This window comes from Culex pipiens, chromosome 3 (genome assembly GCF_016801865.2).
Source record: "Culex pipiens pallens isolate TS chromosome 3, TS_CPP_V2, whole genome shotgun sequence".
NCBI classification, from domain to species: Eukaryota; Metazoa; Arthropoda; class Insecta; order Diptera; family Culicidae; genus Culex; species Culex pipiens.
This window is the reverse complement of record NC_068939.1, coordinates 166,388,703-166,411,096: the sequence shown is the minus strand read 5'-3', so window position 1 is coordinate 166,411,096 and position 22,394 is coordinate 166,388,703. Positions and strand designations below refer to the sequence as shown.

General features: G+C 34.0%; 1 protein-coding gene across 1 annotated transcript; it reads right to left on the bottom strand.

The window, feature by feature from the left end:
• Positions 1 to 833: 833 nt before the first annotated feature.
• On the bottom strand, positions 834 to 22,304 carry LOC120418898 (PAX3- and PAX7-binding protein 1). The gene is made up of 8 exons (XM_039581432.2): positions 21,857 to 22,304; positions 15,126 to 15,421; positions 14,573 to 14,831; positions 11,263 to 11,439; positions 10,542 to 11,204; positions 9,738 to 10,476; positions 1,386 to 1,709; positions 834 to 1,316 (listed from the first exon to the last, which is right to left on the bottom strand). Exons 1-8 carry the CDS (start codon positions 22,152 to 22,154, stop codon positions 1,262 to 1,264), a joined length of 2,811 nt encoding a protein of 936 aa, XP_039437366.1. The 5' UTR covers positions 22,155 to 22,304; the 3' UTR covers positions 834 to 1,261.
• Positions 22,305 to 22,394: the final 90 nt, after the last annotated feature.

The window sequence follows — 22,394 nt, the reverse complement described above, 5'->3', positions numbered from 1 at the left end:
CATAAAAAAAATATTATGAAAATCTGTGTCAAAGACCGCAATATTCGTAAAGATTTTAAAGGTCTTAAACAGGTTTTCCATACTCAAATATATTGAAATAGTGAAAATAACCTTAAATTTAAAGTAAGTTACTAAAGCAGAAATGAGTGAATCCGACTTTTTGACATAAAAATATAAATTCCCGATTTTTTCCCGATTTTTGGCGGATTTTGACGAATTCCCGACTTTTTCCCGACTTTCCCGATTTCCCGACTTGAGTGGCCAGCCTGAATTTAATTATGAAACCTTGCATTTCACAGCATGCAGTCTAGACTTGATTATACGAAGTTTGATTATCCGTAAGTTTGTATGAGACTTCGGATAATCGAATCACAAAAAAATCCCGTAATTTCTCCCTACTTCTAACATCAAATTCGTGTTATGTGACCACATTTTAGTGAAGTTTTAATATTTGATTGCCTGTAACATTAAAAAATGAAAACGATTTTTTTCGTGATTCGATTACCTGAAGATTTGAACTATGTGAAATGAAATTTTTTCGAGTCTGGACTTGAGCATGCCAAAAAGCCCCTTTTAAAATATGGTCCCAAAGATTATACATAAAACGGACCACCTTATCGATTCCGGACTGCACACATCGCAGACGAATTTCAAAACAGATTGAATAATCTGCACTTGCTTACCAGGTTTTATATCCAGCGGTCAAACAAAGAAGCAAAATAAAATCTTTGAATATTCAACAAAGTGTCCCTGTCGGTTGCTATACTTTGTTGCGTTTCAATGCTCTTTTTCGCAGATGCTTTCTTTCTTTTCTGTTTCGACGAAAAGATCGCTGTTGCGACAACTTTATCAAGCTATTTATTTTGAAATTTTTATAAAATGTGAGTTTCCCAAATAGCCACCTACGATATTTAATAAGTCTTATCATTATTTTCGCATCTAACTAAACTGTTTCAGCACGAACGACCTAGAGGAGGGAGTGTTTGGAAAGTGTTTGAGCTGGGCTTGTGTGGGTGTGTGTGTGTGTTGTTGTGGAAGAAGGTGAGAAAAATTTCGTCGGTACTTACCTGTGGATTGATCGTCTTTATGTCCTCCAACTCCTACTAACATTCTAACCTATTCTAATCGCAACGCGCAAGCCTGCAGTGTTATTTTGTGTTTTCTTCTGTTTGATTGTTAACAATGTTGGGATAGGAAGAGGGTAAAACCTAGCGTGTGAACAGTTTCCTATTATTGATCAAAACTTCTACTCTTCCAAAGTTCAGACGACGACGTGCAGGCTGGTCAATATCTTGTGAAGCTTCTCGAGCAATTCTCTGCGAAGAAGAAAACAAGCACAACATTAAAACGCGTCCAAAAATGTAACCAAAGAACCAAAGACTCACTGCTGCCCGCCGATGGACGCGTCCAGCTGATTTTCGACGTGGCGCAGCATCGCCACAAACTGCACCATGTTGACCATGACGGCGGAACCGGCCGTGAGCCAAACCCGCGGCAGCGTGTACACCACCATCGAGGCCTTGTTGATGGCGTCGGCCGGCGTACAGACGCGCATCCCGTTCAGCAGGTAGCGATTCAGCAGCGACCCGATGGCGAGCTCCGTCAGCGGCCCGTCCGCGATGAGGCCCTGCCAGCAGGTGATGTTGCGCAGCAGCTTGAGGCCGCTGGAGAACTGCCGCTGGAAGAAGGACGATTTCGCCTCCTGCATTCTGTTTGAGGGGGGAGATTAAGTTGGAGTTGGATCGAATTATTTCAATAAATTATAGTATGCATAAAATTGGCCCAAGAAAAAGCGCTTCCCTAACACGGATGTGAATTTTAGTTACCATTAAACTGAGTTATTCAACGCCATTCTGATTATGCCACGGAATAACTTCTTAGACTTTTCTTAAAGTATTTTCATTGAAAAAATCTAAAAATAGAAGCATTATAAATAATCATTTTAAACATAAAACTGCTAATAATTTTATATCTGAAAAAAATATTTGCAAACTAAATTTCAAATCCCAAGAATAATTTTTAAAAATAAAATGAAGTGAAAAGTATCACAAAATAAAAAAAACACTTAATAATCGAGTGGCCAGAAAAAAAACTATTGCCGCAAATTTAAATTTTCAATGCAAAACCTTGTACAATTAACATTGTTTTTATTTTTAATGAAATAGGGAAATTTCAGGCCATTTGCAATTTTTTAATTTTGGAACCACAGATCGGATAAAGACAAAAAACTTTAGGAAAAAAAATATTTTCACGAATTCTTAGCTATCTCGAACAAAAATCATATCATAACTGTAATTAATCCATAAACCATTTTGTGATACTTTTTCCTTTAAAGTTTTAAAAGTTGCCTAAAATTTGAAATTGAGTTTTTTCAGAGTTGGCATTTCAAAATTCTGCGTGTTGAGATTCGGCCTGATGTGGCAATTCTGGATTTTGTGTAATATTATATGAGCAAATCTCTACGAAATCGGTCTTTTTTCTTCAATTTTAATTTTTGTATTTTTTAATCCGACTGAAACTTTTTTGGTGCCTTTGGTATGCCCAAAGAAGCCATTTTGCATCATTAGTTTGTCCATATAATTTTCCATACAAATTTCGCAGCTGTCCATACAAAAATGATGTATGAAAATTCCAAAATCTGTATCTTTTGAAGGAATTTTTTGATCGATTTGGTGTCTTCGGCAAAGTTGTAGGTATGAATACGGACTACACTGGAAAAAAATGATACACGGTAAAAAAAATTTGGTGTTTTTTTTATTTAACTTTTTATCACTAAAATTTGATTTGTAAAAAAACACTATTTTTATTTTTTTTATTTTTGATATGTTTTAGAGGACATAAAATGCCAACTTTTCAGAAATTTCCAGGTTGTGCAAAAAATCATTGATCATTAAAAGGGCGTAATATTGAATGTTTGGCCCTTTTGAAATGTTAGTCTTGATTTGAAAATTTTGAAAATAATGTTTTCGAAAAGATCGGAAAATTTCACAAATGTTTCATATATTAACATTGAAAATCGGACCATTAGTTGCTGAGATATCGACTTTAAAAAATGGTAGGCTTTTGGGTGAGACTTAGAAAACATCAATTTTCCTGTTTTTAAACCTTTGCATGGCAATATCTCAGCAACTAAAGGTCGTATCAACAAAGTCCTTAGAAGCAAAATATAGAGAATTTTCTCAGCTTTTCAAAAATATTTTTTCCAAAAGTGTGCAGACATGTGCACTAATTTAAAAAAAATGAAAAACTGCGACTATTTTCAAAAAAGTCACCTAAACATGGATTTAACTTGAAAACGGTGCACTTTATCAAAATTTTAGTAAAGTACTTTTTGATTGCAAATTTGATTTTACATCGAAAAATGAAGTTGAAAAATTTTTGCGACCAATATTTCGATTTTTGAAAAAATCAGTATTGATTAAAAAAATTATAACTCGGTCAATGATTTTTTGCACAACCTGGAAATTTCTGAAAAGTTGCAGGCCAAGGATTGATACCTAAGAGCATGCAATGGCACTGACCTTGTTGCGTGCTCTTCGGTTGACGTCCACGTAAGGAACATCCTGGAAGGAGCGTAACTAACTACATCCGTAGTTCTGTTAGATCATCCGAATTATCTTGATCAGAACAGTATAGCTCTGGTTCCTTGCGAGTGTCCTATTTTCTTACCTCCACGTTGGCTTGGTTTTCATGATGACCTAGCTGGTGGCCTGTGGAAACGACTCGTAAACCTTTGACCACCGCGGGTCAGAGTCGAGACGGCTAAAAGAAAGGGGCGCGACAATGTGGGAAAGGGAAGTAATTTGTGATTGTAGACGGTATTGTCTTGATTCGCAGTATGTTGAGTCAACTGCTGTGGATGTACCTGAAACATCGCACAACGGGGTTTCTCTTCTCTTCATTCTCAGCTACCACCTATCTCCTATTTTTATTTTGCTCTTCTGATTCCCAATTCTTCACTGATTCTTCTATTTAATATCCAACATTTGATTTTAATTTTACTAACTTTTGATTCTCTTATCTCTCAAAGCTTTTCCACTCTCTTCTATCAATTGATACTGCTGTAACAAACTTTGTTTTGTTTTTTTCCTTAAAAATATACTTTTCCTTAATGTACTAGTAATATCAAGTCTATTTATCATTCGCCTAATTTTTTTTTTGATTTTATTGCGAATTTATTTATTTGAATAATTCTTTATCTGTCCTATAAATTATCATTACTATAATCTAAGCTTGTTTTGTATCTCTATTTATTAACTATTGTCTAATTTTACATCTAATACATCTAGCTTCTCATTTTTATTCTTCAAAATACGCTCATCATTCTCTAACTATTGATACCTGATTTTTATAAAATAAATTCTCTTTTACTGACAATCGTTTTCAATCTTCACCCTATTTTTCAAACAAGTGAGGTTTGAGCCCTTACTCAATTTATGGAATGGTTAAAGGATTAACACAAATATTACTATTGTATTTTTTGGTAAACTTTTATAACATGCTTAGGACCAAAAATTGTAACAAAACACCGCGACAAAAGAAATAGCAACAGATAAACAGACTCAACAATAGGGAAGATTTCAGGAGAAAACAATACACAGTAAATAACAATAAGTTTTTGAATTCAAACTAAAAATAAAACAGTTTTTGCTTTAATGAAAGTTGATAGGCACACTATAAATGGTTAGGCGCTTATACTTACATCAAACCCTACTTAATGTACCACCCCCGGCCGAGTTAAAATGCGTAACCGGAAAAGAAGGTGTGCATGCCTGGCACGAACACTCAAAGCGTGTTCTAGCGTGCTGCTCGTACTGACTCAGAGCAAGGGTGAGATGTAGGTGTAAGGGCAGTGCGTGTTCGTCGGGAACCTAGTGCATAAGATCGGTCAAGGCCCGTTCTTACACTGAAAATTGCGAATTGCGAACCTGGAAATTTCTGAAAAGTTGGCATTTTATGTCCTCTAAAACATATCAAAAAATAAAAAAATTAAAAATAGTGTTTTTTTGCAAATCAAGTTTTAGTGATAAAAAGTTAAATAAAAAAAATCACCAAATTTTTTTTACCGTGTATCATTTTTTTCCATTGTAGTCCGTATTCATACCTACAACTTTGCCGAAGACACCAAATCGATCAAAAAAATCCTTCAAAAGATACAGATTTTTGAATTTTCATACATCATTTTTATATGGACAGCTGCGAAATTTGTATGGAAAATTATATGGACAAACTAATGATGCAAAATGGCTTCTTTGGGCATACCGAAGGCACCAAAAAAGTTTCAGTCGGGTTAAAAAATACAAAGAAAATCGAATGACCGAAATCCTAGAGAACTGCTCATATCGAATATGATTAAATTATTTAAAAGCTGGTAATTTTCAGTCGCGTTTAAATAAGCAAAACCAAATTATTCGATTTTTGCCTTCGTCACCTTATTGAGGAAAGGCTATAAAATCACTCGAAAAATGAACTTCTTATTTCGGTCTAGGAGACCTACCTTCACGTATACCTATCGACTCGGAATCAAATTCTGAACAAATGCTGCGCGTGTGTTTGGGTGTGAGTCCGTGCACCGAAAAATATGCTCTTAATTATCTCCGGACTGAATGAACCGATTTTAACCGCTTTGGGCTCATTCGATCCGTCTTGGGGTCCACAAGACCCTAGTTAATATTATGAAGTTAGTTAGTAGAAAAGTACCTAAAAAGTTATGCTAAAACAACGATTTTGGCCAAAGATCGGAAGATTGTAAAAGGGTGGTTTTTGTAAGAAAACCAGTCTTTTTAGGCGTCATCCATAAAGTATGTCACGCTCTTGGGGGGGAGGAGGGGTCTGAGCAAGTGTGACATTGCATGTTATAAGTATAGGAAAAGCGTGACAAAGGGGGGAGGGGGGTAAATTTTGGCTGATTTTAGCGTGACGTACTTTATGGATGAAGCCTTATACATTTTTAGAAAGGTATTTGAAAGATCTTTTCAATGAGCTTCAAACATCGAAGATCTGACATCTCTATCAAAAGTTGTTAGCACTTAAGTGTTATTTTTGATGTCCGGGTCCATTATGCGACCCGACGTTAGTTAGATAACTCCAAGACCTTTTAACATTTCGGAAGTCGCTTTTTTCGGCCACCGTTTGTAAGGTGCTCAAAGAACGCTAGCGCGACTGCGAGCAGGGTTGCGAATGAGCGAGCGCTCACGGAAGGCTTGCTCGCTCCAGCTGGAGCGTGAGTTTTTATCAGGTAGCTCGTGCTCGCTCACGCTCACCGGAGCGTTTTGCGCTCACGTGAGCTGGTGAGCCAAAGTAGGTAGTTGTTTTTTCCTGTTGAAGCATCTGCCTGTTTGAAACGAAGTTTCTAGAACTATCTCAGCACAGGCAGCAAAAACAAACATGAAAGTGGTCGAACAAACAAAAGTAGGCAATGAAATGGATTTGATCAGCGAACCGAAATTTACGTTCTATTTAAAATCTAGACATTTTTCGAACAAGGAACAAAAATCTAATTTCATAATGTAAACATTCATTGACGTGAAGAGATGCACTGTTTGTTCACAAATCAAATCCATATTGTATTGTTGTTATGTACAAAAATATTGACAATTTATGTATATTTTATTTATTTTTAAATAATCTTTTAAACAGTTACAATCATCCTTGTTCAAAAAATCATATATAACTTGTAATTGAATATTTTCAGAGGTTTGGTAGCGAAAGTGTTGAATAAAATCCACTTGTTGGAAGAAGAGCCAACCTTTTCGTGGTGAAAAATATTGACAGTTTATTCGATTTGAGTCAAAAGGGTTAGGAATTTTGAGGCATATATTTAAAATAGAACTGTTTCAAAAATGTTACCCTATTTTCTAAAATGTTTGCCAAATAAAGACTAACCTTATAGAAATGATAAGCCGTTTCTAATCACTGAATCATTGAAAGATTTAATAAACGGAATAACTTTTTTTAATGGTAGCTCATTCTGACCCGCAATCTGGAAATGTAGTCAAAACACTGATTAGGTACATAAAACCAGTTTAATTTTATAGCATTTAACCTTGAATAAAGCTTATCAAAACATAAATCCTCTTGAATCAATTCATTGTTTTGTGAGTTTTTCTAAGGTTTACAGGCCCTTTTATTTTTTATTTTTTTTATTTTTTTTTGAGGCCCTTTTATTTAGGCGTCTATACCCCTCCGCCCCTCTCTGCTACAATAAGGCCTTTGAATTCTAAAATATTTATACATTCGACTGTATGTCTAAAAAATTATTTAACCCTTGCGAATCCAACCTTTTATTTAAAAACATGATTGATGAAAATAAGCTATTCCAATTCATATATCATAAAATTTGTTCACAAAGTCATATTTCCACAGCCCTACTGCACCTTACGCAAAAAATCCATCTAGAATTGAAAAAAAACTTTCTCAAAAACGTTAAATGATTAGCGACACGTCCAAAATGAGCGCTCCGTGAAATATGAGCGCGAGCGCGAGCGTGGAGCAAACGCGAGCTGAAAACATCGGAGCAAACGTGAGCTAGCTCGTTCTTCCTCATGAATCAGCGAAAAGTGAGCGCTCACGAGCGCGTGTGCGCGTGAGGAACGCAACACTGAATGTGAGGAAGGCACAATAAGTCAGGTTTTTTTACGTTGAAAACATAAAATAAAAAATATATAATCATTTGAAAACAAATAACGCAAGCTTTGAGAGTTTTTCGATCTTTCCTGCACAAAAAAAAAAGTTGAATTTTGGAATGTTGAAAATTTGGTAGGTTGAATATTACCTCTTTATTTGTGTAATATTACATAAAAAATGTGTAAAAATGTGAACCTGATACCTGATTCATCAAAAACTGATGAAAATTCATAATTTTCTGGGGTAAAATTTATCATTTATTTTGCCACAAAATCTGTCACCATTTCCTGATGAATTTTTTTTTTCTGTGTATATATATATTTTTTAAAATATTAATACTTTTAAACATTTAAAAACATTGAGCTGTGAAAATGTTTAAAATTTTTAAGTTAAACGTTTTTTGAAGAATCGTTTTGTTTTGTTCAGTTGTGATTTTCATAAACTTGTTTTTCAAATTGTGAATTTGATTTAAAGTTTTAAACAAGCTTTAATTTTTAGATTGAGAATAATACAAATATATGATGATAAAAAAAACAAATAATTCAGAAATACCAGAAAAAATTATTTGAACTTGTAGTGAAATCAACGAGAAACAAATTAAATTCAAAATGTATTTTTCTGAAAATTTATACTTGTTGGCCCCAAATTATTTAAGTTTAAATTTTTATACAGAGAGAAAAAAAAAAACTTCTAAATATCTTAAATCCAAAAATCAAATAGTTTTATTAAATCACGAATTTATAAGTTTACTAAAGGCTTAACAAAATTATTTTAAAAATATCTAAAAAGCCCTTAAAAAATAACCATTAGCTTATTTTTAATTTTTTTAAATATTTTTTTTTTTCATTATTAGACTAATTTTTTTTATTTGGAAATTTTAGAAACAAGCTAAAAGACATCTTAAATTTTTGAAATTGGTTGGAAATTTTTAACAAGTCGATTTTTTAAATAAAAATGTTACGTTACGCTCCATACTAAAAAAAAATGTATGAAAAGTTTGTTACGAGGAGGAGCGGGGGTCTAAAAATCCATTTTTTTGCGTTACGTAGTAAAAGAACGCTCCCTTAAAATAGTTTTTTTTTTATTTCTGCAGTTTTTTCAATTTTTGTTTTTTTTAAAGCGAGATAGACTTTCAAGCATTTTTGTATTCACTTATAAATAAGGCCGTTGCAAATATTTTTTGAAGTTTATGTCCCTCGACTGGGATCAAACTCGAGGAGGGGGCAAAAAAAGATATAAAAATTGAAATTACAAGCCAAGGTTTCAACAATTGGATGAAAAAAGTGTTTTAAAATGCATTTTACACGTGCACAGTTGTTTTCACATTATCAGTTCTCAAAATATCAATGTATTTACGGAAAAAAATATCTCCGCACAAAAAAAAACTGTTTGGGGGACTGTACATTAGTATTTCATATAAATTCAAAATGTTTTTAAAGAGAGTTCAAACAAACTGGCTTTCAGTTGAATAAACTTCTATTTTTATTAAAATTTTGGTGTTTTTCTAAAAAAAATTTTTTTTGCCCACTTATTTTTTTTATAACTGCCAGCGCCCTGTCTGGATCTATCCACCATGTGACAAAAGGTTTGAAAAAACTGTTGTCGCGATCTTCAATTCTGTCTCTCCTCTTTCTGTCCTAGGTTAGCTTAATATTTCTCGCCGCAAATTGCCAATATAAGCAAATAATTACCACTTATTTTTTGGGCTAACTTTGAAGGGAGGGGGGGGGGGGGGGGGGGATTCGAATAAATTGTCAACTAAAACAAAGTTTCCGACAAATTTTGGAAGGCTGACTAAAATTTTGCTTCAGATATTCCCTCCCAAACAAATAATTATAACTCTTAAAAAGCAGGACTAATTTGTTACATCTTAATATTCGCCAGTTGGTTAGGGCGCATACAAAAAGACTTTTTTAAATGTTTCATATTTTAGGTACGGTCAAATTTCTATTTACTTTTTTTTTGCATGATTTACAGCAATCAATCTTATACATGAAAGTGGGTGTGATCATTCATCTTAACAGATTTAACGAATAAAAGGAAAATTAGGTCTGGCGTCCAGTCCAAATAAGACCTGAGGCAAGATTTCAAAGTAAGAAATGGGCACTTACTGCTTGGGAAACACTGGAATAAAGACGTCGTTGTCGATCGCGAGCTTCAACTTGTCCAGGATGGCTTGGAAGAGCGTTCGCAACTGTTTACAGGTTCTCCTGAGCGAGGGGTAGTCCCGGCACAGTCGGTTGATCAGTCGGACCAGCTTAAGGGTTTGCGTCGTCGAAAGGGGATCCCAAACCTGCTCGATGAGAACGGCCAGCTTGGGCAGGATGATCTTCTCGATCAGCGTCGGCACCAGCCGGACATCCGGGTCTTCGGCGAGGCTGGTTTCGGTTTCCGCGGACGACACGTGACCGTACAGCATCGCACTCCGGTACCAGTGTTCCCGCTCGAAATCGAACCCATCCTGGCCGCTGACCGGATTCCAAACCACGTGCCGCAACCGGATCAACGGACCGAGCACCTTGGGCAGACACAGGCTCACGTACGCGTCCTTGTAGGCGTCCATTTCGGTGGCTCGCCAGCTCTGGAATTTATCCAAAATCTCCTGCACGTCGCAGAACTCCCCACCGGCATCGTCAAACACCTGCGCGGCCTCGGCGGCCACCTCTTTGAGCGCGGCCTGGTACTTGGACACTTCGATGTCGGCGACCTCGTCGTCGCTGGACATTCCGTCCAGGTGGGAGGTGGACTGCTCGTTCTTCTCGCGATCCCGCCGACGGCGCGTTCTCCGACCTTCGCGTTCCGCCGCACGGCGGATCCGATCCGGGTCGTCCGGTTGGCGTTTGACGTTTTCTGCAAAAAAGTTAAGATTGCGTCAATTTTGAAATGTCTTTGGACAGCTGCACCATCAAACTCACTTCCAGCGTCGGCCATCTCCTTGGCCTGGTCGCGGACGTCCTGCCGCCGGCGCTCGATAAGCATCGACGAGTAGCGGGCCATCAGCGACAGGGCGCGCTGCTCCAGCGCCACAATCTGGGGCATCTTTTCGTCCAGACACTCAACCAGGTCGGCGCAGTAGCACTTGATCTCCTGGTAGAATCGATACCGAGCTGCCGCCGCCGGGGCCTTCTGCTCGCTGGCCAGATGGTCCAGCTTGAGCACCTTGACCTCCTGCGTGATCCGTTCGATGTCGGTGATATGTTTGTAGTTCAGTTCCTTGGTGGTCGAGAGCCGTGCGCTGAGCTGCCTCAGAATCTCCTTCGGCATCCGAGGTCCGGCCGGTTTTTCCTGCTTGCCGGCGGTCGCGACTCGAGAAATGAGCGAACTGGACGCGGCCCGTGTATTTGCCTTGGACAGGCCACTGGTACGAGCGTAGGCTTGCTCCAGCAGTGCCGCAGTAGAGAGCGCGTGCTGGTCGTCCTGCTGGTGGTGATCGTACTGCTGGCCGCTGAAACCCTGGATCATGTACTGCGAGATGACGGACTCTTGGTGGGCGGACACCAGCTGCGCACCGGTCACACCCTTGCGAATCTGCTGGTTCTCCCACTCCTTCGCCTCAAAGTCCGAATCCTCGGCGGAATCTGCAACAAGGAAGTTTGATGAAATCTTCTACTCTTCAAGTTCTTCAAAGTGTCCTACCTTCCCGTTGAACGGAGTAGAACTGCTCGCGCCGTTCCTCGCGCTCCTTCGCTCCGGTGATGGCCGCCATGTCGATCCGGTCATCGTCCTCGTCCGACCCGTCGCCGGCACCGTCCTCGCGCACCACCCGCTTCTTGCTCTTGTCCTCCTTGGGCTCCTCCACCGGGATAAAGTCACCTGAAAGATGATCCACACCACAAATTTAGCAACTTCCGCAAAAAATATTGCATAAGATTAAGCGCTGGGTGACCACTCAAATCACAATTTCCAATATTTTTCAATTGTACATTTTTTCAACCTTTTTTTAGATTTTTGAATTTTGAATAAATAAATTTTTAATTAAAATTAAATTTACAACTTCAGAACCTGACAAATTTTGTTTTTTTTTAAATTTAATATTTTGAATTTTTGAATGTGTGTTATTTTTAAATGCAGGAATTATTTAATTTATGAACTTTTTTTTGGATTTATTTTTTTCCTTCAAGAATCTCAAGAGCATGCCGCAACCGAAAAGTATATGTTTTTTCTTGAGCGGGTCTTGAAATAAAATGATTTACATAAATTCGAGGTAAAAACATCATTAAAAACCATTTCTGATCACTTTTTGTTTTTTTAAAGCCAAAAAAAAATGACAAGATAACCATTTTTCCATAGATCAACTATTGTTCCCTTGGAAAGAGCCTTATCGTTGTGAACAATAATATCAGCAATCTAAGCTTGATTTTAGGACCCAATTGGCCATTTTAGTCATTTTGATCGTTTTTTAGCCATTTTTGTCATTTTGGTCGAATTGATCATTTTGGCAGATTTGGTCATTTTGGCCATTCTGATCGTTTTGGTCAATCTAGTCGTTTTGGTTATTTTGGTCGATTTGGTAATTTTAGTCTATTTGGCCATTTTGGTCAAATTTGCCATTTTGGCCTTTTTGGATATTTTGGTCATTTTGTTCATATTTACCGATTTGGTCAATATTGTAATTTTGGTCGATTTGAAAATTTTCTAATTTTAATAATTTTAGTCGATTTGATCGTTTTGGTCGAATTTGCCATTTTGGCCGATTTGGTCATTTTAGTCGATTTGGAAATTTTAGTCGATTAGGTCATTTTGGTCGATTTGGTCATTTTAGTCGATTTGGAAATTTTAGTCGATTTGGTAATTTTGGTCGATTTGGTCATTTTGGTCGATTTGGAAATTTTAGTCGATTTGGTCATTTTGGTCGATTTGGTCATTTTAGTCGATTTGGAAATTTTAGTCGATTTGGTCATTTTGGTCGATTTGGCCATTTTGGTAGTTTTGGCCATTTTAGTCAAATTTGTCATTATGGCCTTTTTGAATATTTTGGTCATTTTGTTCATATTTACCGATTTGGTCAATATTGTCATTTTGGTCGATTTGACAATTTGCTAATTTTAGTCGATTTGATCGTTTTGGTCGAATTTGCCATTTTGGTCATTTTGGTCATTTTGTTCGTTTTGGTTGAATTTGCCATTTTGGCCAATTTGGTCATTTTGGTCGATTTGGTCATTTTAGTCGATTTGGTAATTTTAGTCGATTTGGTCATTTTGGTCGATTTGGCAATTTTGGTAGTTTTGACCATTTTGGTCAAATTTGTCATTATGTCCTTTTTGGATATTTTGGTCATTTTGTTCATATTTACCGATTTGGTCAATATTTTCATTTGGGTCGATTTGACAATTTGCTAATTTTGGTAATTTTAGTCGATTTGATCGTTTTGGTCGAATTTGCCATTTTGGCCGATTTGGTCATTTTGGTCATTTGGGCCATTTTGGTCATTTTGTTCGTTTTGGTTGAATTTGCCATTTTGGCCAATTTGGTCATTTTGGTCGATTTGGTAATTTTAGTCGATTTGGCCATTTTGGTCGAATTTGCCATTTTGGCCTTTTTGAATATTTTGGTCATTTTGTTCATGTTTTTTTTGTTAAGGTTTTTTTTGGTCGTTTTGACAATTTGCTGATTTTGGTAATTTTAGTCGATTTGATCATTTAGGTCGAATTGGCCATTTTGGCCGATTTGGTCATTTGGGTCATTTTGGTCGTTTGGTTATTTTGGTTGATTTGGTCATTTTGTTCGATTTGGTAATTTTAGTCGATTTGGCCATTTTGGTAGTTTTGGCCATTTTGGTCGAATTTGCCCTTTTTGGCCTTTTGGATATTTTGGTCATTTTGTTCATATTTACCGATGTGGTCAGTATTGTCATTTTGGTCGATTTGACAATTTGTTATTTTTGGTAATTTTAGTCGATTTAATCATTTAGGTCAAATTGGCCATTTTGGCCGATTTGGTCATTTTGGTCATTTGGGTCAAATTTATCTTTTAGGCCATTTTGGTCGTTTTGGTAGTTTTGGCCAATTTGTCATTTTGTTCGTTTTGGTCTAATTGGGCAAAAAAAATAAAAATATTGAAATAACAAGCCATAGTTTCAACATTTGCACGGAAAAGTTGTTTTAAAATGCATTTTACACTAGTTCAGTTGTTTTGCAATCATTAGTTTTCAAAAAATGTAAAATTTGACGAAAACCAAAATTTTTGCGAAAAAAAACTTTTTGCGATAATAAACATCGAAAATTTTCAAAAATTCAAATGATTTTTAAATCAACCGAAACATGCTAAAAATGATTCTAAGCGCAGGGGAATGCATTCAAAATTAATTTCAACTGATTGCACTTAAATTTTCATTGAAATATTAGAGTTTTAAAAAAAAATATTTTTTTGCCCCCTGATTTTTTGAGCCAACTTTGAAGGGGGGGGGGGGGACAAAAACTTAAAATAAAATTTGTACCAGCCTTATTGTTCAACGATAAAGTTTATTTATCTGATAAAGTTTATTTATCTGAGTACAATGGCCATATGTACGACCGCTAAGGATTTAAAATGGATTTGACAGAAAAGGTCCTACTTGACAGTTCATTCCAAGGGGACTATAGCCGATCCATCGAAAAAAATGTTGTCCTGTCAATTTATTTTTATGCATTCCAATAAAAAAAAGTGATCAGAAATGGTTTTTAATCGTGTCTTTTATCGTTGTACATAAAAATTTTCATAGGGCTTAAGGACCCTATTCAAGATTTTTTTTATCAAAATTATGTTTTCATAAAGTGGTTTTGATTCCAGAGTTATCCCCGCCATTTTATTAAAGTATTTAAATTTTTGCCAATTTTTCGAAGTTTTCAAAAAATTTGTGATTTCTTTCCTTTTGTTTCTTGAGTAGCCACCCTTATATTTTTTTGCGGAAAATAAAAAAAAGAAGAAAGAAAGCGGAATCCTTAAGGAACTCTAATAAACAACTTACCCTGCTCCCGCGCCTTCTGGCGCCGCTTGCGGGCCGCGTGGATCATGGCCGCGTCCGGAATGACCCCGTTCTCCAGATACATCTTGAAGTTGTCCGGTTTGGCGAACCGATGGTGGCCCTCGCCATCCGCGTCCCCACCTCCGCCGCCATCCTCGTCCTCGTCCTCCTCATCCTCGTCCGTCATGTCATCCCGGCCGGCACAGAGCGCCGCCCGCCCGTTCAGAATCTGATTCGTTGGGTCGGACTTTTTGACCACGAGCTAAACACCGGGGAGGGAAAAAGTTGCACACAGGGAAACGAGATTAGAATCGCCGGAAATGACACGGATTTCGAGCGGTTGGTTTGCGCGGAAGCCATGTGATTTGCGACAATTGCTTGGCCATCCGTTTTTTCGGTTTAATGCTACAGCTAAATCTGAATCTACGGTCAACCGTAGCGACATTGTAAAAAAAACAAATCTCGATTTTTTTTGTGTTGGGGAAAATTCATTTCGCTTGGATGGAGGGGAATAAGAGGTAGAAAGTGGTAGAAAATTGAATAATAATAACCTTACCACAAAGTCGTCTGTGCGGATTTCAGTTTGGATATTAGAACTAGTATTTTCACACTTTTCCTTTTTTAATTTATCTTTTGGCTCAGATCCTTCGCCATGCTTTGAGGAAGAGGACGACTTTGACTTTGAGGAAGTCGCCGAGGTCGACGTCGAAGACGCTGCCGCAAATGAGTAGGAATCCTCTCTGGAGCCACCGTTCTTCTCGGCGTGTCGCTTCCGACGGCGTTCCTTGTCCAGCGTTTTCATCACCTTCTTGCTCTGGGACGTTTTCTTCACCTGGAACGTTTCGCCCTCCTCTGGTGTTTAGTCGTTATGATGAGTGGTGCGAACACACGCGATTTGAAACGAGAAGAAAAAGGGAAACAGATTTGCGATGATTATTCTGCGGTGAGACTGAACGGTTTGTAGAGATTCTAACAGGTTTTCGGCGAAACCCGTCTTTGTGAAACAATGCTGAACAGTTTTACTTTGCAATTATACATATACAATTCTAAACTGCAAAACCACTTTTTTTTTAGTTTACTGAACTTGACAAAAAGTTATCATTGTTTTCACACTTGTACAATATTTTCCTCGACTTTGATAGTGATAAATACACATTCAGTTAGAAGCCTAAATTGTGTAACCCAATATGGTGTTAAACAAACCCATAATTTGCGAGAAATTTAACTTTTTTTTTGTAAAAAAAAACTTCCAAAATTTTGCAATAATGTCGCGTTAAGGAGCTATTAGATTACGGCAAGCAAACAAAGAAAACAGTTTTCCAGTTTTCGTAAACACAACAAAGATTTGCAGTAGCCCGGGTCAAAATCTGGAGTTTTTTTTTTGAAAAGGTTCAATAAACCAAATTTTCAACATTTGAATGCTAAAAGTATTTTAAAATACATTTAACACTTGTTCGGTTATTTTGCAATCATTAGTTAAAAAAAAAAAAAAAGTGGAAGATCTAACACAAACAAAAATTTTAGCCAAAAAAAAACTTTTACAAATTTTCAAAAATTCTAAAGATTCATAAATCAACCAACCGAGCCACGTAGCCCAGTGGTAACGCTTCCGTCTCGTAAGCGATAGATCGGGGTTCAAATCCCGGCTCGGACCAACACAACTGGCGATCTTTTCGCTTCTGGATTCGATTGCTTAGTAAAGGGAAAATAGTGTATCGTCACAAACTGGACCTCATCACGACACCTTAGGAAGACAACCTATGGAATGTTAACATTAAGTTGATTAATAAAACTGTCACTGAATCCGCTTTGCATATGCCGGCCCCGATACTCTTCGCGGGTGTTCCCCTCAGGAACAGGGAAAGATTTACTTATAAATCAACCAAAGCATGCTTAAAATTCAGCTTTCAGCCGATTGCACTTAAATTTCCGCTGAAATTTTTAATTTTTTTGAAAAATATTTTGTTTGCCCCCTGATTTTTCAGGCCAATTTTAAGGCGGGTGGGGGTTGTTTAAATAATTTGGACCAGCATAATTAGAGAATTTAAGAATTTTTAAATCTTCAAGCCTTTGAATTTTATACATTTTTTTTATTTATGATTTAAAAAAAATCAAGAATTTACAAGAATACAATAATATCAAAATCTTTAAGCATTTTATTTTTTTATAATTAAAACTTTTAAATTTTTGAATCAGGAAAAATATTAATTTTAAAGAAAACAATTTAGGAATTTAGAAAAATAAAAAATCAAAATTTGAATAAAAAAAATATATATTCTAGAATTTTATGATTTTTCAGGATTTAAGGAATGTAACAATTTAAAAATTAAATTATAAAAAATATATATATTCAAGATTTTTTTTAATTTTTGAGAATTTAACTTTTTTTATTTAAAAATTGTTTGGAATTTCGAAAAATTCAAAACATTTAATTTTTTTGGATTTTCAAGAATTGAAGAATTCAAAGAAAAGATTGAAAGAATTTATTTTTTTTAATTTTTAAAATTTTATGAATCCATTATAATATATTAATTTTTCGCAATTCGCAATTTTCAGTGTAAGAACGGGCCTTGACCGATCTTATGCACAAGGTTCCCGACGAACACGCACTGCCCTTACACCTACATCTCACCCTTGCTCTGAGTCAGTACGAGCAGCACGCTAGAACACGCTTTGAGTGTTCGTGCCAGGCATGCACACCTTCTTTTCCGGTTACGCATTTTAACTCGGCCGGGGGTGGTACATTACGTAGGGTTTGATGTAAGTATAAGCGCCTAACCATGTATAGTGTGCCTATCAACTTTCATTAAAGCAAACACTGTTTTATTTTTAGTTTGAATTCAAAAACTAGTTGTTATTTTACTGTGTATTGTTTTCTCCTGAAATCATCCCTATTGTTGAGTCGTGTTTATCTGTTGCTATTTCTTTTGTCGCGGTGTTTTGTTACAATATTTTGAAAAGTTTTTCAAAAGTACAACAGTAATATTTGTGTTAATCCTTTAATCATTCTATAAATTGAGTAAGGGCTCGAACCTCACTTGCTTAAGAAAAAGGTGAAGTTTCAAAACAATGGACAGTGAAGGAAATATATTATGTAAAGAATCAATAGTAAAAGAAAGATAGTAATTTATGAAGTAGATAAAGAAATTAACAATAGTTAATAAATAGAGGTAACAAAGAAGCATAGATTGTATTGAGGGCAATTTACAGGGAAGATGAGAAATCATTCAAATAGATAAATAAAGAAAAGGCCCATGATGAACAAAATTGACATCGCTGCCAAATTAAGGGAAAGCAGACAGTTTGTAACGGCAGCATCAATTGGTAAAATAGAGTGGAAAGGCGTTGAGAAATAAGAGAATCAAATAAGTAAAATCGAAATCAAACGGAGGATAGTAAGCAGAAGCCGTTTTAGAAAATCAGTGAAACAAAATAAACAGAAGATAGCTGTTAGCTGAAATGGAAAGAAGAGAAACCCCGTTCTGCGATGCTCAGGTACATCCACAGCAGTTGACTCAACATACTGCGAATCAAAACAATACCGTCTACAATCACAAATTACTTCCCTTTCCCACATTGACGCGCCCCTTTCTTCTAGCCGTCTCTACTCTGACCCTCGCTGGTCAAAGGTTTACGAGTCGTTTCCACAGGCCACCAGCTAGGTTACACCTTGTCATCATGATGACTAAACCAAGCCAACGTGGAGGTAAGAAAATAGGACACTTGCAAGGAACCAGAGCCATGCTGTTTTGTCCAAACAGCACTACGGATGTAGTTGGGCTCTTTCCGGGATGTTCCTCGCCTAGGTGTGTCAACCGACGAGTATCATCAGTATCAAGCACCCTTGGCCTGCCTATTCAAATAAATAAATTCGCAATAAAATCAAAAAAAGATTAGGCGAATGATAAATAGACTTGATATTACTAGTACATTAAGGAAAAGTATATTTTAAGAAAAAAAAACAAAACAAAGTTTGTTACAGCAGTATCAATTGATAGAAAAGAGTGGAAAAGCTTTGAGAGATAACATTATAATATATTAATTTTATAAAAAAACAATTTAGGAATTTAGGAAAATAATTTTTTTATAAATTAATTAAAATAAAAAATCTAAATTTGAATTAATAATATATATTCTTGAATTTTATGATTTTTAAGGATTTAAGGAATGGAACAATTTACAAATTAAATTATTAAAAAAAAATGTATTCAAGATTTTTTTAATTTCTGAGAATTTAACTTTTTTTATTTAAAAAATGTTTGGAATTTCGAAAAATTCAAAACATTTAATTTTTTTGGATTTTCAAGAACTGAAGAATTCAAAGAAAAGATTGAAAGAATTTATTTTTTTAATTTTTAAAATTTTATGAATTCATTATAATATATTAATTTTATAAAAAACAATTTAGGAATTTAGGAAAATATTTTTTTTATAAATTAATTAAAATAAAAAATCTAAATTTGAATAAAAACTATATATTCTTGAATTTTATGATTTTTAAGGATTTAATGAATGGAACAATTTAAAAATTAAATTATAAAAAAATATATATTCAAGATTTTTTTTTAATTTTTGAGAATTTAACTTTTTTTATTTATTTAACAAATGTTTAGAATTTCGGAAAATTCAAAACATTTAAGTTTTGTGGATTTTCAAGAATTGAAGAATTTAAAGAAAAGATTGAAAGAATTTATTTTTTTTATTTTTAAAATTTTATAAATTCATTAAAATGTATTAATTTTAAAGAAAACTATTTAGGAATTTAGGAAAATATTTTTTTTATAAATTAATTAAAATAAAAAATCTAAATTTGAATAAAAAAATATATATTCTTGAATTTTATGATTTTTAAGGATTTAAGGAATGGAACAATTTAAAAATTAAATTATAAAAAAAAATATATTCAAGATTTTTTTTTTTTGAGAATTTAACGATTTTTTATTTAACAAATGTTTAGAATTTCGGAAAATTCAAAACATTTAAATTTTTTGGATTTTCAAGAATTGAAGAATTCAAAGAAAAGATTGAAAGAATTTATTTTTTTTTATTTTAAAAATTTTATGAATTCATTATAATATATTAAGTTTAAAGAAAACAATTTAGGAATTTAGGAAATTTTTTTTTTATAAATTAATTAAAATAAAAAATCTAAATTTGAATAAAAAATATATATTCTTGAATTTTATGATTTTTAAGGATTTAAGGAATGGAACAATTTAAAAATTAAATTATAAAAAATATATATATATATTCAAGTTTTGTTTTAATTTTTGAGAATTTAACGTTTTTTTTATTTAACAATTTTTTAGAATTTCGGAAAATTCAAAACATTTAAATTTTGTGGATTTTTGAACTCTACAATTATTTAATTTTAGAATTGAAGATTTTAAAGATAAGATTGAAGGTTTTTTTTTATTTTTAAAATTTTATGAATTTATTATAAATATATTAATTTTAAAGAAAACTAATTAAGGAATTTAAGAAAAAAAATTTTATAAATTAATTAAAATAAAAAATCAAAATTTAAATAAAAAAATATATATTCTTGGAATAGAACAATTTACAAATTAAATTATTTAAAAATATATATATATTTAAGATTTTTTTAATTTATGGGAATTTAACGTTTTTTTATTAAAAAAATGTTTGGAATTTCGGAAAATTAAAAACATTTAAGTTTTGTGGATGTTTGAACTCTACAATTATTTAATTTAAGAATTGAGAATTTTAAGAAAAGATTGAAAGAATTTATTTATTTTTTTTATTTTTTAAATTTTATGAATTCATTATAATATATAAATTTTAAAGAAAACAATTTAGGAATAGATTAAAATATTTTTTTTATAAATTTGTTTATAAATAAGTTTGAATAATAAATATATATTCTTGAATTTTATGATTTAAAAATCATTGAAAAAATGGATTGAAAAAATGAAACAATTTACAAATTAAATAACTAAAAATATATATATTCAAGATTTTTTTCTTAATTTTTGAGAATTTAATGTTTTTTTTTATTTAACAAATGTTTAGAATTTCGGAAAGTTCTAAACATTTAAATTTGGTGGATTTTTTGAACTCTACAACTATTTAATTTAAGAATTGAAGAATGTAAAGAAAGGAATGAATAATTTAGAATTTTTCTATTTTTAAATGTTACATTTTATAAATTTAGGAGTTAAAGAATTTTCTAGTTCGAGAATTTTGAAATTCTTTAACCTTGGAAATGATTTTTTTTTTGATGTTTCAATTTTAAAATTTTATGCGTTTTGTGCATTTTTTGAATTTAAGAATTTTCTAAGTCATGTAAGAATATATGAATTGTTAAATTTTGTGAATTTATTAACTTTATAATTTTTTAATTTAAGAAATTTATAAATATAATAATTTAGGAATTTTAGAATTGAGAAATTTAGGAAAATAAAAATTAAAAAAGTTATAATAACAATTTAAGAATTGAAGTATTAAAAATTTTAAAATCTCAAACAAATCTTAAACTTTAACGACCTGATGTCTTTTGTGTTTTATATTCATTTTTTTGTTATTTTGTGATTTGTATATTTTTTAAGTACTTAGGTTTCAGCATTTAATAATTGAGGAATTTAACAATTGAAAAATTTATAGATATAAGTTTTGCGATGCGTTACGTTTTTCTAAATTGTAGATTTCTCTGGAAAGTTATTGCTATCCCTGGAACCATTTGGCATCCCTGTGAAACACCTTTGGGATAATTTTCCAAGGTATCTTTAAATACAGATCTCGGAGTATACCAGTATGCAAGTCACCTTTACAACATTATTTGAAGTTAACTTCAAATATTTTTGCAGCGACTTATTTTATTACTTTATCAAAAGTTTCAATGATTAGAACATTGAAATTAATTTTGACTTTTCAAAATATATATACAAAAAAGAGGCAGATTAACTTTTAATCAAATACTTATTTTATGAAACAAAAATGTGGTCATGATCAACATGCATCATACAAATCTGTTAATAACAGTATTTTGTTATTAAAGAATAGAATGGTTTAAATAGAATGTTTTGATTAAATCGTGCAACCATCGATCCTGCATAAAATGGTTGAACCTTCATAAAATCTGTTTAAATTACAACAATTAAATAATGTCGACATTTGGCGATATTTGTTTTGATCATCAAGAAATTCCCTTCAAAATAATTTACATATTCAACAAATAATTATTATCCCCAACCAGCCTCTGAAAAGGAAACATTAGTCAACAAGCAAACACTATTCGGGCTTCAGGCCACCCACAAAATGTGTTACCTTCGTCGTCGAAACTTAGCAAAGACATTTTGGACGCGGCCCCCGCCGAAGAGGACGACTTTTTCGTGCTGTTGCTGCCCACTTCACTTTTGGACGACGACGGTTTCTTCTCCTTCCGGGACGACGCCGATCCTTTTAGGCACGGTGGCGGCGGTGCCATCTGGTCCACCTCCATCGGGCCGCCACTTCCGTTGCTGGTTTCATCCTGCTGCTGCAAGTGCGGGGCCTGGTCGTCGTCGTCGTACCCGCTGAAGACGCGCCTTTGGATTAGTTTTTTCGGCTTCCGGAACAGGGACATGGTTGGAATTTAGTTGCTTCGCACGGTGCGCTGGTTAGTGCATAGTTTTTGCACTGTTTTCGGGGTGGATTTTGATGATTTAGTGGAGTTTTTGGCGACGAAAAACTAAAACGTTTGACTTTTTTCGCAAATTGCTTTTCTGACTTTGACAGTGACAGCCGTCTGTCTGCGCGATTTGCGGGGTTCTCACCGCGTGAGTTCCTTGAAGGCGTTACCAAGCGTTACGATTCAGTGACGTTT